The 14,942-nt window shown below is 39.8% G+C and overlaps 1 protein-coding gene across 2 annotated transcripts in view; it reads right to left on the bottom strand.

Annotated features, from left to right (window-relative positions):
• Positions 1-1,275: 1,275 nt before the first annotated feature.
• The window catches only part of LOC149165313 (protein RRC1-like), a 106,351-nt gene continuing 92,684 nt past the window's right edge, over positions 1,276-14,942 (bottom strand). For both annotated transcript variants that reach the window (XM_089432282.1, XM_089432283.1), the window contains exons 11-18: positions 5,945-6,166; positions 5,657-5,715; positions 5,287-5,380; positions 3,973-4,110; positions 3,640-3,864; positions 2,594-3,516; positions 2,322-2,503; positions 1,276-2,079 (exon numbers count right to left, since the gene is read on the bottom strand). In XM_089432282.1, coding sequence (XP_089288408.1) covers positions 1,706-2,079; positions 2,322-2,503; positions 2,594-3,516; positions 3,640-3,864; positions 3,973-4,110; positions 5,287-5,380; positions 5,657-5,715; positions 5,945-6,166 — 2,217 coding nt within the window. In that variant the 3' untranslated portion in view covers positions 1,276-1,705. The remainder of the gene's footprint in view (positions 2,080-2,321; positions 2,504-2,593; positions 3,517-3,639; positions 3,865-3,972; positions 4,111-5,286; positions 5,381-5,656; positions 5,716-5,944; positions 6,167-14,942) is intronic.

Genomic DNA, 14,942 nt, shown 5'->3' with positions numbered 1-14,942 from the left:
CTTGAAATGTGCCCTTGAGATGAATGATATTCTGGAGCCAGCCCTGTAGGTGTGGATGTGAAATAGTCGAGATTCCCAGTACATGGTTGATAATGGCTTGGGAGGGCCAAGAAAGATTAGCTACCCATTGACAAGAAATTGGTTGTTGGTGAAGTACTGCTAATCCATCCACTTTCATTGGCCTATAGTTAGGGTGAAGAAACAATGATCCAATTAACAAGGTAATCATAATGACATGAATTCCTCTACGGAGATTGGGACGAAATACCCGAGTTGGTCTTCATATGGCACCAATCTTTTGTCTCCCCACACACCACCATATTTACGGTATTTCTTTGTCTCTAGGATGCTCTATCATGTTCAGGCATATGAACCAGTGGGATTTGTGGAGTTCATTGGCCATCAGAAACAAGTCTGGATGTTAAATTCCTGCACTGTTAAGAGTAGATGCTTGCTACACTCATCATGTGCTCCATGCCTTGTATTTTGAAAATGATTATTACCAAATCACCAAGCCTATTTCTCTCCATACACCACCATATTAGAGGTATTTGTTTGTCTCGAGGATGCTCTATCATGTTCAGGCCTATGAACCAGAGGGATTTAGGGAATTCATCGGCCATTAGAGACAAGTCTGGCCTTTAAATTCCTGCACTGTTAGAGTAGATGCTTGCTACACTCACCATGTGCTCCATCCCTTGTATTTTGAAAATTATTATTACAAAAGAACAAATACAGTTACAAGGGATTAATCAGATAGCAAAAGAGATTTAATCATATCAGACACTATACATATAAAGAGTGTATTCAGTTATTTCCTACTTACTAGGATCTGTTAGATTAACCTGCATCTCTCTTGGAAACATGTATTACCATATCAACATGGTCCTTTGAAACCACAAATCTTTATCATAGCACATTTGCCAATGTGGTCAAATAAACTGGGAAAAGGGAACAATTAGTTAGTACAGCATTCACTGTGTGACCTCAGGATAAAAAGAAACCAAAACTGGATGCATGAACATGAATGACAACCACACAAAAATGCTGCCACATGAACATTACTGCCAAAAAAATTGTCTTCTTTGCACATTCGTTAGCAATAACCACTCAGAGTTTTGGCCCAAGCGAGATATGAGACTTGAGAGAACAAAAGGTACTTAATTCTCCAAGAAGCACATTTCCCTTTGTGTAGCATTCCATAGTTGTATGCTTAGCAACCGAAGGCTCTAGGCATAGATTAATAACCCAAACATGGCTTGGAACACCTCAAAATCCAAAAGGGCTTGCAAGAGACCTGAATTCCTTGAAAATGTCTGGACACAGATAAAACAGTGCTGAGACTGGAAATAAATCTATGGTTTCCACTAAACAACGAGAATGGCCTAAAATTCTTACCAGTCTTCTCTTTGGTTCAAGGGAGTAAATTTTTGTTGAGAAAATTTCTGTATCAATGGAAGTAAGTAAGCCTTGGACATTAGAAGCAAAGAAAATGAATTATATGAATACAATAAATTAGCTACACAAATTCGGTTAACAACAAAACAACTCCGGCAAGAATATTTCTATAAAAGCTAGAGCACAACCAAAAGAAAATTACACGTTCTCCTTTTCAACCCTGAACTCAAAATACCATGGGTTACAACAATCACAAAAAATTGGGCCCTGGTAAGGAAAACGTAGAACAGCCAAGATCATGCTCTTTTTAATTTCTTGACCCTTTTCTCCTCTTTCTTTCCCTTCCATTATCACCATCTTTTTCTTTATCACGACCTCTATCCCTCTCCCTTTTCCTGTCCTTATCCATGTTCCTCTCATGCTCTCCTCTATCTCTACTGCCACTCTTCTCCCTCTCCCTCTCTTTTTCAGCCTGAATGTCATGATTCCTGTCTCTGTCACGATCTCTATGCCGGTGATGAACACGATCACGATCTCTCTCACCATCCTTGTCCCTCTCTCTCTCCCTCTCTCTACTGGATTTATGAGGGCTCCTGCTGCGGCTGTGGCTGTGAATATGCTTCTTTGAAGATGAATGCCTATGCCCGTCCCACCGTTCCTTTCGATCAGGGGAGCTGCTCTCTGGTAGCATCCATGACAAAACAATGAAGTAAGCCTCACTATAACAGTCATTATCAGATAAAAGACACAAAAGATACCTACAATCCTACACTTTCATCCACCATTCAATCATCAAAAACCTAAGGAAAACCTCACTGAAGCTGGCAAGTATTATATGTTTCACAAAAGAAGATTCATAACAAAGTTGATATTAATTAAAGATCAGTACAAGAAAAAGCAAATAATGTCTTCTTGTAATTTACCTGAGATGCGACTATTATTTTTGTCATTGTCAGCTGCTTCATCCATTAAACCAAATTCAGCTTTCAGTTTGCTTCTGTGAGCAGATACTTTCCTTTCAATTTCTTCTGCATTGTTTATGCCACATTCTTCAAGAGACTCACGATACTCCATTACTGCAACTTCCAAACTCCGTAACTTTTGCCTGTAATCAAATATTTCACAAGCTAAATTATAAATCCAACACTGCAACTTCCATTTAATGAAAGATAAATAAAAACAAAGTCATAATCACCTGTGTTCTTCATTCATTCCAGTATCAATGACTGCAAGAGAGCTATTCTCCACAGCCATTTCTTGTTCTTCACCTTTTCCCTTGCCAGAAAGACTATCCTCGCTTGAGGAAGAATAACTCAAACCAAGACCTCGAGGATCCTGCTTGTCTTCAGCATCACTTCCATCATCCTCTCGAGCCCATTTGGAAACAGGTAAAACAGGATCCATTCTCCCAGACTTTTTAGCAAATGGTTTTAAGTCTGGCTGTGGAATCATCAATTTGGGAGCCAATGTAACAGTAGACTGGTCCACAGCTCCTCTGGGAGTGGCTTCCACCCTATTATCTGTGTCATGGTCTTCATATTGTGGCCAAAGAACTGACTCTTCTAAGACATTGTGCCTTGATTCTATCCTATACTCCCTACCAGCACCATGGTTGACTTCTTTCCATCCACCATTACCAGTGCTCCAACGTCCTTCTGATCTAGAACTGTTAATTTCCCTTCCATGTTTCCCTGCATAGCTCTGCCCTGGCCCATATCGAAGGGAATCATCTTGATCTTGGGACTTTTGTTTCTCTGCCTCCTCTAAGCTAAGCAACCGTGCAACCATCAGATCTCTACCTCCACGAATGGAAAGCCCTGTATGTCTACAACGCCTCTCAAGTTCTGCAAGAGGGAGGCTCGACAGTTCTCTAGCTGCTGCTCCCTTTCCAATAGCTAATGCAGCATCTTGACTTTCTCTGGTTCCTTCTGACTTGCTGTTGCTAATATCTTCTGAATTGTCAATGTCCTTTACTGGTGGTGCATCTCCGCAAATTGTATGAAAAGGAGGAACACCTGAATTTCCAGGGCGAAGAAAAGTAGCTCTCAGTCCATTCACATAAACATCTGAAAAGACAAACCAGTCTGCCCAAGCCTGGAGAACTTTCAAAACTCTTTCCTGCAATGCCCGCCAGATTATACACATGAAACTGGTTTATATATCTGGTCCTCACTATATATTTAAGAAAAAATAAACTAAGATAAACATGTATATTTGTGTGTGATATTGCATTCAATGCACCTTCAAAGCTTCAGCAGTAATCCGGCCAGTGATATTTCGATATAGGTCATTAAAACTTTCCATAATATCAGGTAAGCTGGCTTCAAATTTTGTACGATAAGCAGATGCATTCTTGACTGGAGCACTACTGTTATGAAGAATGTCGGAAACTAGCATAAGCCTGGCCACTTTGGTTGGAATTGGGGTCTCCTTCAGGGTCAGTGATTCAGTAAGAACCTCAACTACCTAAAAACATAGAACAACAGACAAAATATATCAGCAAGGAATTCAACCATCTAATCCACTACACAAAACCTAAATTGGACATTATTCATCTGTACCAACAAATAATACCTCTCCTGCTGCATCAGCATTATCCAAGGAAAAACCCATAGCTTCTTTTATCTGACTTCTTTCCAAGGTCAAAGCTCGCAGCATGTCTTCAAATTCATCTCTCTGACTGTCAGTTAAGGAGCGCTCAAGATCAACCCGCTGCATGACAAATACCAGCTAAAATTAATCGACCATCTTAAGTTCTTCAGAAACATTATTTATATATATATATATACACCATCAGGAAAACAAAAGCATATTTCAGATGAAAGAGTTAATCATTTATGTTTGTCCTTAAAATGCAGAGAAATGGGTGAACAAGAAACATCCACAGAACAAAATCTTCTTGCATGCGAACATCTAACATGTCTTCGAATGAACATTTTCACAGCTAGACATGTAACTGTGTATGAGATATTTAAGCCTAGGTGTTTTGAGAAAACAGTTCACTTATCATCAGTGCAACAGCAAAATGATGGAAGAAACTGCTGCAGAAGATGAAGGAGGTGCTATATATCATATTCAAAAAAGATGGAAGGTTCAAATCAGAAAGGATACCAAGAAACGTGCCAACAATACAAAGGGTAAAATGTAACGAAAAAGTATAAGAAGAAACCAGAAGCAAATGATACGTGAGTGACATAGAAATAGAATAAAAACAGTATGAAAAGAAGCAACCTAAAACGGAAGATCAAAAGGAAAAAGTCTTGTGAGAAGGAAAAGTGATGGACTTAATAAATAATTTGACAACCCAGTGTGTTAGTCCAATCAGTTCTAAAGGACTATTTCAAGGCATAATTAACCATAAGATCTCCAGTTCTAGTCCAGCTGAGTACCACTGTGTTACCAACTGCCATTGTGGCTACCAACCGAGCCACCCTCCATCTAGATATTCTGGGGAGATGGGGGCATCCCACAAGGTTTTCCCTTGACAAAAAAAAAATGGAGAACAGAAGATTAACCTGATGAAGGGAAGAAAACAAAATTCCAGAATAGGAAGGAAGAAAAAAAGAGAAATGGGAGAGGGGTGGTAGAGTAGACAAAGGAGGTTTAACAGAGCAGGGAAGGAGAACGGAAATCGAATAATTAAAGTAAATAACAGACTTACAATAAGACCACAAGAAGAAGAACAGAGAAGGATGACAAACAAACAAACAAAAAATATTATCGAAAAATTAATAACATGACATGACAATAGGTTATAACCTACAAAAGTAGAGAGGATCATAACAAGCATTATAGTGACTACAAAATATGAGAAAAGAACAAATGAGCAGTCTAGCAAAACTAAACCTCTAATGCATAAAGCATCTAATATGAACATTCAGCACTTACCTTGCTCCTTCCAGCAGCATAAGTTGTACCAGAATCCTTCTCCTTTTCTGGACTTCTCATGCCTGGCTGTTGTGATAAAGGTGGGGGTATCCATCTGCATAAGACACAGAAAACAACTCCAATGATTGAAGTGATGAGAATCAAAAACATACACCGTGTCATATCATATCACTTGACATATCCCTAATTAGGATTGGCTCTAATGAGGATCCATATGGTGTACATCACAAATACACCCACAACAAAAATTACTAGTGTATAACCCTCTGGTTGTCCTTGCAAAACCTATATATGAAACATGCTAGAAATCTTTCCAGATTTTCCAACCTATCATCTCAGTGACATGTAAGTACTCTTGCACACATCTTACCGCCCACTTCCAGTTATCATGATGAAAGGCTCTGTCCTCCATCTTTGAAGTGTATCTCCCTACATTTCACGGTAACAAACTACTCATCAGCTTACCAATGACCCCCCACTACTTTCCTACCACACAGACAAGATTTTGGTGCCCTCAAGACTGCCCACTGATATGCAATCAGATCTATTATTTCATAATGAGATATAGACAAACATCTGTCAAGAATTCCAAAGTGTAGCTTTATACTTCTCACTAATTTACACAATAGCATGAGCACATGAAAGCTAAAGCTCTCACCTGAGCAAATGAATAGAGCCGCCAAACATAGTATGTATGCTCCTTTGATCCAAGGTCAAATAAGAAATTGAACAGAGGATTGCCATGTCCCCTTTCCATTATTTCTTGTTCAAATGCACAACCATCGTCAAGCACATACATTGCCATAGTGTCAATCACGTGTCTTAGATGCTCATCTTCTGGAGGAATAACCTCAATGTCAGGAACATTTGGAGTTAAAATCTGCAGCCCAGAACAATGTGTATGTTATGACAGTGGTCATAAGAAGTAGATAAAAAAAACTTCAATTAGTATTACCCAGATACTAATATTAAACAATTGTGCTCAATTGCCATTTCTCCTCACAAGTAACATAATACAGCCAACAAACCAAATTAGTCAAAACAACATTTCACATTTACAAAGAAAACTTACAACATTTGTAAATTGACAAGCTAAAATATAAGATATTGTACTGTTGTTTCCAACTGGACACTTGGGCATTGCAAGAATATCTTGTAAATCAATATTTATGATTTCTGCCTTGACTGACTTTGTATAGACTCGATGGAATGATTTGGAACATCGTATTAGGGAATCTATGCAAAAAGTTGACAGATATGTCCCGATGGAAAAATCAAGTGCAATTTTATAAAATTATGTTGTTTTAGTATTGCTCAGATGGAGTGCTCAAACAACTGAGCTCTAAGATCCTCTTGGGACAAAGAACTATAGTATGCGGCTCTGAGAAAAAGCCTCCTTTTACTATTACTCAGGGATTGGATGAAGTGCCAGACAGCTGTGCTCTTTAAAATCTTTTTTGAAAAATAAAGATAAGAGTGTGGCTAAGAAATATAATTACTTTACTACTACTCAGAGTTGACCTTGGATAATATTAAGAGAGTTGACCTCTTTAAGATCCTTTGTGAAAATAAGGGATAAGAGTAACAGAATGGCATAGAGCATTGGCCTCTTTAAAATTCTTGGTGAAAATAAGGCATGAGTGGTAATGGTATGGCATAGATAAAGATCAGATGAGATAAGTTATTAATGACCACAATAGTTGGCCAATAAGACTGCCAAGTATAATAGTGTCGATACAATGTGGGAGCACAAAAATGGTTCTTACATAAAGCAAGATGTAGAATGTAAAGTACTGATCTAAACCAATGTTATATTTATCGTTATCAGCCATTATCGCTGGGGCTCCAAAATTTAAATTATCAGCAATATCAGGGAAAATATCAGAAAGTATAAGGAAACTTAAAAAAATATAAAAATAATACTTTTTTCAAATTTTTAACTTATAAAACAACATCAACATCAAACAAACGCATTGCTACATAATATGAAAATAAAATTGATATATAAGATGTCAACTTTCAAGTGATACATCAGGAAATCGATATTGAAATATGATATTTGTCGTAAGTCATAAGACTGAATAGAATGATACAAAATCATATCAAAACAAAAATAATTGTATCTCATGAGATGAATCATGGCAATGAAAACAATGGATTTTCCCTTGTTTGCTTGATGGAAAATTGTCACATCATCCTCAGCAATGTTATCAGAACTAGACCAAAATATTGGTCAACCAAAAATACATAAAATATTCAATTTTTGAAAAGAAGATATAAATCATGTGCATCCATATGAATCCAAATTATTATACACAAATATGCCAAATTTTTCTTGTGTATAGCAATGGTGCATAGAACCAAAATATCACTGTGTACAATCCATCTCTGGATCAAAATAGATCAACGGTGACTGGGAGGCTCTAAATGGCCTCCAAAATCCAAAGAAAATCATGCTATAACAAATAGCTAAATAACATCAAAATCATTGCTTATATTGGGATCCTACTCATCAAGATCCCCCACTAAGCGTTAAAATAAGATAGAAAAAAGCCTAATATCTTAATCAAAGATTTTTCTTGGATGAAGTGTGCACTTTTACTAGGGTCATGAAGGAAGAGCTCAACAATCAATGCCACCAACATCAAGGTACATAGAGGACTTAATGATCTTGATTAAATGTAAGTTCCATACCCTCGTACACCACAAAATCTAGTAGAAATGTTGAAATCCTGAAATCGTAAAAATTGTTAAGCCTATTGGATTTCAAGTGGGATCTAAAATTACACTTTCTCCGGATGAAATCCAATGAGGTCGAAACCACTCTCAAACATCCCGAGTCAATTAATGGTAATGTTAAATGCTAATGCCCTCCTCTGTCCCCAGAAAAACCCAATGTGGGAAAACCAGTGCAATAGATGAGGGTTTTATTAATCTTCAGCAACAATCACTTTACAAGGAATCATTTTACAGAGAAACTGAGATACAATTGAGAGAAAACACCTGAGGCAAAGTTCATCCCTCTCTTGGACACTGTCTGACACCATGGAGACCCTTCTCCCACTTTTGTGTCGCTTTGCGTCACTCGGATTCCCTCTGGGTCAACCTGCATGAAGAATGTGTCTCCTGGACTGCGTCTTCCCTCTGCGATGTCTCTTGATAGCCCTGCGTTACCTCCTCCTCAGCCACTGATTGTTGCTAATGCCCTCCTATTCCTCCACCCTGCAACTCTCCCTCTGAAATCAATCTCCTTCTCTTTGAGAATTGATTTTCCTTGGGACACTGAGTATCGGTTGGTGTGTCTCCAAATGATCCTCAAGTCTTCTCTTATACTTTTCCTGAGGATGAATCAACGGCCGATATTAAGTCTCTAATCAACGGCCGAGATTAAGTCTCTAATCAACGGCTAAGATTAAAACAGACTTGATCCTCGTCTCTTAGAAGCTTCACACCCTTATCTTTATTAATACCCATTAATATTTTTATTTTCCTAAGTTTAGACTTAGGAACCCATTAAAAATATTAATTATTTTAATATCTCCTCATCCAGGTGGAATTTCTCCAAACAATTTTTGGGTCTTGGAGATCTCATGTATTCTAGTCCCTCCACAAAATTATGGAGCTAGAGCACATCCGATGCTACCCAAAATCAACACTCCCTCTTAGCGAGGAATGTGCTCTAGCAGTGCTTCCCAATAGAAGCACCACACTGATCCATGGCATCAGTCCTCTACCCCTCATCTACTGCGCTGCTGTAACCTGTACTACTGCTCATGACATTGCAATTGTCACTGCTACATCTGTACTGTCACTGCTACATCTGTACTGCAGCTCCCTCTAAATATGCTGCATCATGTTGCCCATAGCACTGCCATTGCTAGCTGTTGCACTACAACTCCCTATACTATCTGTTTCTGCTACTGAAATGGATTCTTCACCATCCCTATCTTCTCCCTGAAATAAACAAACTTTGTTCTTCCTAGAGCCTTAATGAGGATGTCTACCACATGTTCTCCTATTGGAGTGTACCTCAACTGTATTGCCCCTCGTTGGACACAGTCTCTGACAAAGTGACACCTGATATCAATGTGTTTCGACCGATCATGAAATACTAGATTCTCAGAGAGCTTGATGCAACTCTGATTATCACACAAAATCCTGGTCGCTTCCATCCTTCTCCTGAATAGATTCACAAGCAATTTCCTAAACCATATGGCTTCGCACGAAGCTGTGCTACCTGCCATATATTCTGCTTCCGCTAAGCTTAGAGCCACGGATTTTTGTTTTCTACTACACCAGGAGGTCATTCCTGATCCAATGTTGAAACAATACCCAGTGTACTTTTCCGATCTACTGAACTTCCAGCCCAATCTGCGTCAGAGAACCCACTCAGTCTGATGTCATTGCCTTAGGTGTACAATAATCCATGCTTGATCGTTCCTTGTATACACCTGAAAACATGTTTGGTTGTTGCCCAGTGTGACCTCTTGGGTTCCACCATGAACTGACTGAGGGTGTTGACAGTGTAACAAATGCTTGGCTTGGTATTGACCAGATACATCAGGGACCCTATAAGCTGCCTGTACAAGGTGGGATTGACGTCTTTATCTTCTGATGCATCAATTGTCTTCAAGTTGGTGATCATTGGAGTAGCCATAGGTCTACAGTCCTACATCCTGAATCTTTTCAAGATTTTTGTAGCATATCTCCCTTGTCCATGGAAGATCTCACCCTTCTGCCGCCAAACTTTCAACCCCAGAAAATAATGCATCTGTCCCAAATCCTTCATGTCAAATTATGTAGCACCCTTCTGCCGCCAAACTTTCAACCCCAGAAAATAATGCATCTGTCCCAAATCCTTCATGTCGAATTATGTAGCTAGGTTCTTCTTGCAGTCTTTGATGAGCGTGGATGATCCTGTAAGGAAAAGATCATCCACATATAACACTAGGATTAGAGGCTCCTTCTCTACGACAAGATAGTAGAGATTAGGATTTGCGTCAGCCTTAACGAATCCCATCTTCTGCAAGTAGCCATCAATTCGACCGTACCATGCTCTAGGTGCATGTTTAAGCCCATACAAGGCTTTCTTCAACCTGCATACATGAGATTCCTTCTCATGTGTCACAAAACCCTCTGGCTATTCAATGTATAGATCTTCTATCACCTCGTTCAAGAACGTCGTCTTGCCATCCATTTGGTGAATCTCCCACCCCATCTGTGCTACAAGGGATATCACGGTTCTAATATAAGTATACCTGGCTACTGGGGTGATGCTTTCTTCGTAGTCTATCCCTTCCTTCTAAGCATACCCCTTAGCCACAAACCTGGCTTTGTATTTCTCCACACTGTCGTCCACAACATATTTGACTTTGTAGATTCATCTCGAACCTATCACTGACTTGTCCTAAGGCCTAAGTACCACTTCCCAGACATCATTGACCATGATAGAATTGTATTCCTCCACCATAGCATCTACCCATACTTGATGTTGAACGGCCTCATGAAAACTAGAGGGTTCCCCGACCTGAGCTACTAAGGCTTAGTATCTGTCTGGTTATTTTCGCTCCCTTTTATCATTCCTGGGTGCACCAATGAAGTCCTCTGCATCCCGTAGAATCTGTCGGAGTTCCTGACTCGTTCTTCCACTGGTACTAGATACATCTATCATCTCTTCCTCTTCCTCCTGCTTTAAAGCTTTGCTTTTAGGAGAATTGTCGGTACTAGTTTCTGTTGGTTGAAGTGGTTGGACCAATGGATCGTCTTTTGACTACTCCTTGGAAGGCATTTCTCAAGATTTCCTGAAAGCTCTGTCCTCCATGAACTTTACATTCCGTAGAACTACTATCTTCCCACTCTTTGAAGATAGACTCTATATGCCTTATCATTCTCGCTATATCCCACAAGATATCCTTTCTCAGCAGTTTGACCTAATTTCTTTCTCTTTTCTTCTAGTATACAGCAATACGCTAAACTCCCAAATATCCTAAAATAACTAACTTCAGGTGTCTTCCCGGTGAAGACACTTTCGGAGTGATATTTCTCAATGCCCTGTGTGGAGTCCTGTCTGGACACAACCTGTCATGTTGCATGCTTCTGCCCACAAGAATTTGGGCATATCCTGATCATACAACATCGCCCTAGTTGCTTCTACAATAGTCCTTTTTTCCTTTCTACTACTCCATTCTGCTCCGGATTATAGGGAGTTGTCCACTCTCTTCTGATGCCTTCCCTAGCGCAAAAATTGTAAGAATTTACAGGGTAAGTTCCACAGAAAGAATACCAAAAGGACACCGCTCACAACCAGATCTCAAATCAATACACCAATATTTTTGACGTGGTTAAAACCCTCAGAGTGCAAGGAGGGAAACAGTCCACGGCCTGTCCCAACGTGGGTACTACAGGCAATTTATTAATCAAAGAATGAAAATTTACATAAGCTTCTCTCATGCACGGATTACCCGAACAATGACCCTCCATGCGCTTTAAATAGAACTCATGGACCAATCGGGTGTCAAGCCACGGATCAAGTGTCGGTAATACCGAGGTGAGAGTGAACCGTCGGATCACTACATATCGTGATCGTCGGATTGTAAGTTACAAAATGTACAACGGTAAAGAAACACACTTTACCTAACTCTAACCTAACTCTATACTAGACCAAGTTGAACTTAACTATATCCTATGTGTCGGAATATCCTAACATCCCCCTTAAGAACAACTTGGGATAGGATTGAAGGATTTACAAATATGACACAATAGGAGAAGGAAGGAGGCACTAGAGCCTATCCCCCCTTAGTGACAACTTCCTGAACTCCAAGCATATATCGAAGTTTAGTGAACTTCGCCTCTGTGAGAGCCTTTGTGAAGATGTCTGCAACCTGATCATCTGTTGGACAATATTGCACTTCAAGAACATGGTCATGAATGAGCTTTCTGATGAAGTGCATGTGTAGTTCAATGTGTTTGCTGCGCTGATGCTGGACTGGATCTTTGCATAGCTGAATGGCACTTTGATTATCACACCAAAGTGTGGTTGAATGCTGCTGCTCAAAGCCAAACTCTGATAGGATCTGACGAAGCCACAAGGCTTCCTTACTAGCTTCCACGGCACCACGATACTCTGCTTCTGCTGACGAAAGAGAAATGGCAGCCTGTTTCTTACAAGCCCATGTAATAGGTCCTGAACCAAGAGTGAAGACATAACCGGCAGTAGACTTCCGATCATCAGGGTCACCAGCCCAATCAGAATCAGTGAAACCAACTAACAGAGGAGCTGCTTTGGCACTGTAATGAATCCCAAACTGTACTGTACCTCGAACATAACGAAGTATTCTTTTAGCTGCTTTCCAATGACTTTCACGGGGGTTTTGCATAAAACGAGCAACAAGGCCAACAGCAAAGGAAAGATCAGGACGAGTATGGGTTAAATACAAGAGTTTTCCGACAAGTTGACGGTATAAGGTAGCATCAACTTCAGGAGAAGTACAAGAGACTGAAAGTTTGACTCCAGACTGAAAGGGAGAAGGGGCTGGCTTACAGTCTTCCATGTGAAAATGACGAAGAATATCACAAGCATACTTGGACTGGGAAAGGAAAATACCCTCTTGGGATTGCAAGACTTGAAGACCGAGAAAATAGTGTAAATGTCCTAAGTCTGTCATTTCAAATTTCTTTTTAAGGCTGGACTTCACATGGTTTATAAGGTTGGGATCACTACCAGTAAGAATAAGATCATCAACATAAAGAACAAGGATGATAAGAGAGTTGCCCACTTTCTTGGTGTAGACAGTATTGTCAGAATGACACCTAGAAAAGCCAGATTCTAAAAGAAAGCTATCCATTTTGGCATACCAAGCCCGAGGAGCTTGCTTGAGGCCATAAAGGGATTTCTTAAGTCGACAAACAAGGCTGGAGTCTGTTTGTATGAAGCCAATGGGTTGTTCCATATAGATTTCTTCCTGCAAGTCCCCATGCAAGAAGGCAGATTTAACATCCATCTGATGGACTTCCCATTTTAAAGAGGCAGCAAGGGAAAGAACAAGGCGGATAGAGTTCATTTTGGCAACAGGAGAAAAGGTTTCAGTGTAGTCAATGCCTTCAACCTGTGAAAAGCCCTTAGCAACGAGACGAGCTTTATGTTTATCAACTTTCCCATCTGGTCCATACTTGGTTCTGTAAACCCATTTACATCTAACAAGTTTGCGTCCCTTTGGTAGAGGAACAAGATCCCATGTATCATTTGTCATCAATGAATGATATTCTTCATTCATAGCTGCTTCCCAATGTGGATGGCCTGAAGCTTCTGCAAAAGTGTCAGGATCATGATTTACTGGAGCTTGAGCCAGTAAAGAAGAGGCTCTTTCAAACTGAGAACGTGTACGTCGCTGATCTGTAGGATCACCGGCAAGATCACCTGCTGCATCCCGAGTAGCACGGACCCATCTTGGAAGTTGAGGATCCTGAGAAGGTGGGGGAGGATTATCATCCTCGCTTTCATCATCTGAAGAAGAAATGTTTTCAAAGATAGAAGAGATAGGAAGAGGTGGCACATCCGCCGGACTAGGCTCGCAGGCCGATTTATTTTCATCAAATTTTACATCTCTTCTAATGATAACATTTTTGGACTTAAATGGAATAAGTCTATAACCTTTTACATCTTCAGAATATCCAACAAAAGTACATTTCTCACTTTTAGGTTCTAAAGCTTTATGCTTTTCATCTGGAATATGGGCCCATGCTTCACTTCCAAACACACGAAAGTGACTTACATCTGGTTTAATGGAACTCCAAGCTTCTTCTGGAGTGATATTCTCTAGAACCTTAGTAGGAGTGCGATTGATTATATAATTTGCACAATTAATTGCTTCGGCCCAAAAACTAAGACTGAGTCCTTTAGATTGCAGCATACAATTAGCCATTTCCTTTAAGGTGCGATTTTTCCTTTCAGCTACACCATTTTGTTGTGGAGTGTATGGAACAGTATGTTGCATTTGAATTCCATTTTCGGTGCAAAAGTTGATGAATGTGTTTTTAACATATTCTCCACCATTATCAGTTCTTAGCTTAAGAATTTGATGTCCAGATTGTTTTTCAACAAATGCTTTGAAGGCCAAAAAAGTGGTAAATACTTCGCTCTTGAGTTTTAAGAAGTATACCCAAGTGCGTCTGGAGAAATCATCAATGAAAGTTAAGAAGTACTTGCAGCCAGAGAATGAAGCAACAGGAAGAGGACCACATAAATCACTGTGCACAAGCTGTAAAGGGGCTGAGGCGTGCCAAGAGGCACGTTTGTCAAAACTGTCCCGATGATGTTTTCCGAGTACACATCCGGAACAAACACCATCTCTGCAAGATACCATAGGAAGACCTGTCACCATATTTTCTTTACATAGATGCTGAAGGGAGCGATAGTTTAAGTGACCAAATCGCTCATGCCAAAGTTTGCTCACTTCATCATTATGAGCAACAAATACTGAGGGAAGATTGGATGACCCAAAGTTGTGAAACTTATACAACCCTTTGGAATCATCAGCAAGACCAGTAGCTAGAATCTGTTTAGGATCTTTTAGATCCTTGATTACAACATCATGAGGTGAAAATTCAACAATTTTACCTTCACCTGAATGAGTTATCTGATAGACAGATAGAAGGTT

This window comes from Pinus tabuliformis, chromosome 5_1 (genome assembly GCF_031772625.1).
Source record: "Pinus tabuliformis cultivar Carrire ecotype Pingquan chromosome 5_1, CPIR1, whole genome shotgun sequence".
NCBI classification, from domain to species: domain Eukaryota; kingdom Viridiplantae; phylum Streptophyta; class Pinopsida; order Pinales; family Pinaceae; genus Pinus; species Pinus tabuliformis.
The sequence above is the reverse complement of the archived record's forward strand: the minus strand, read 5'-3'. Positions and strand labels throughout refer to the sequence as shown.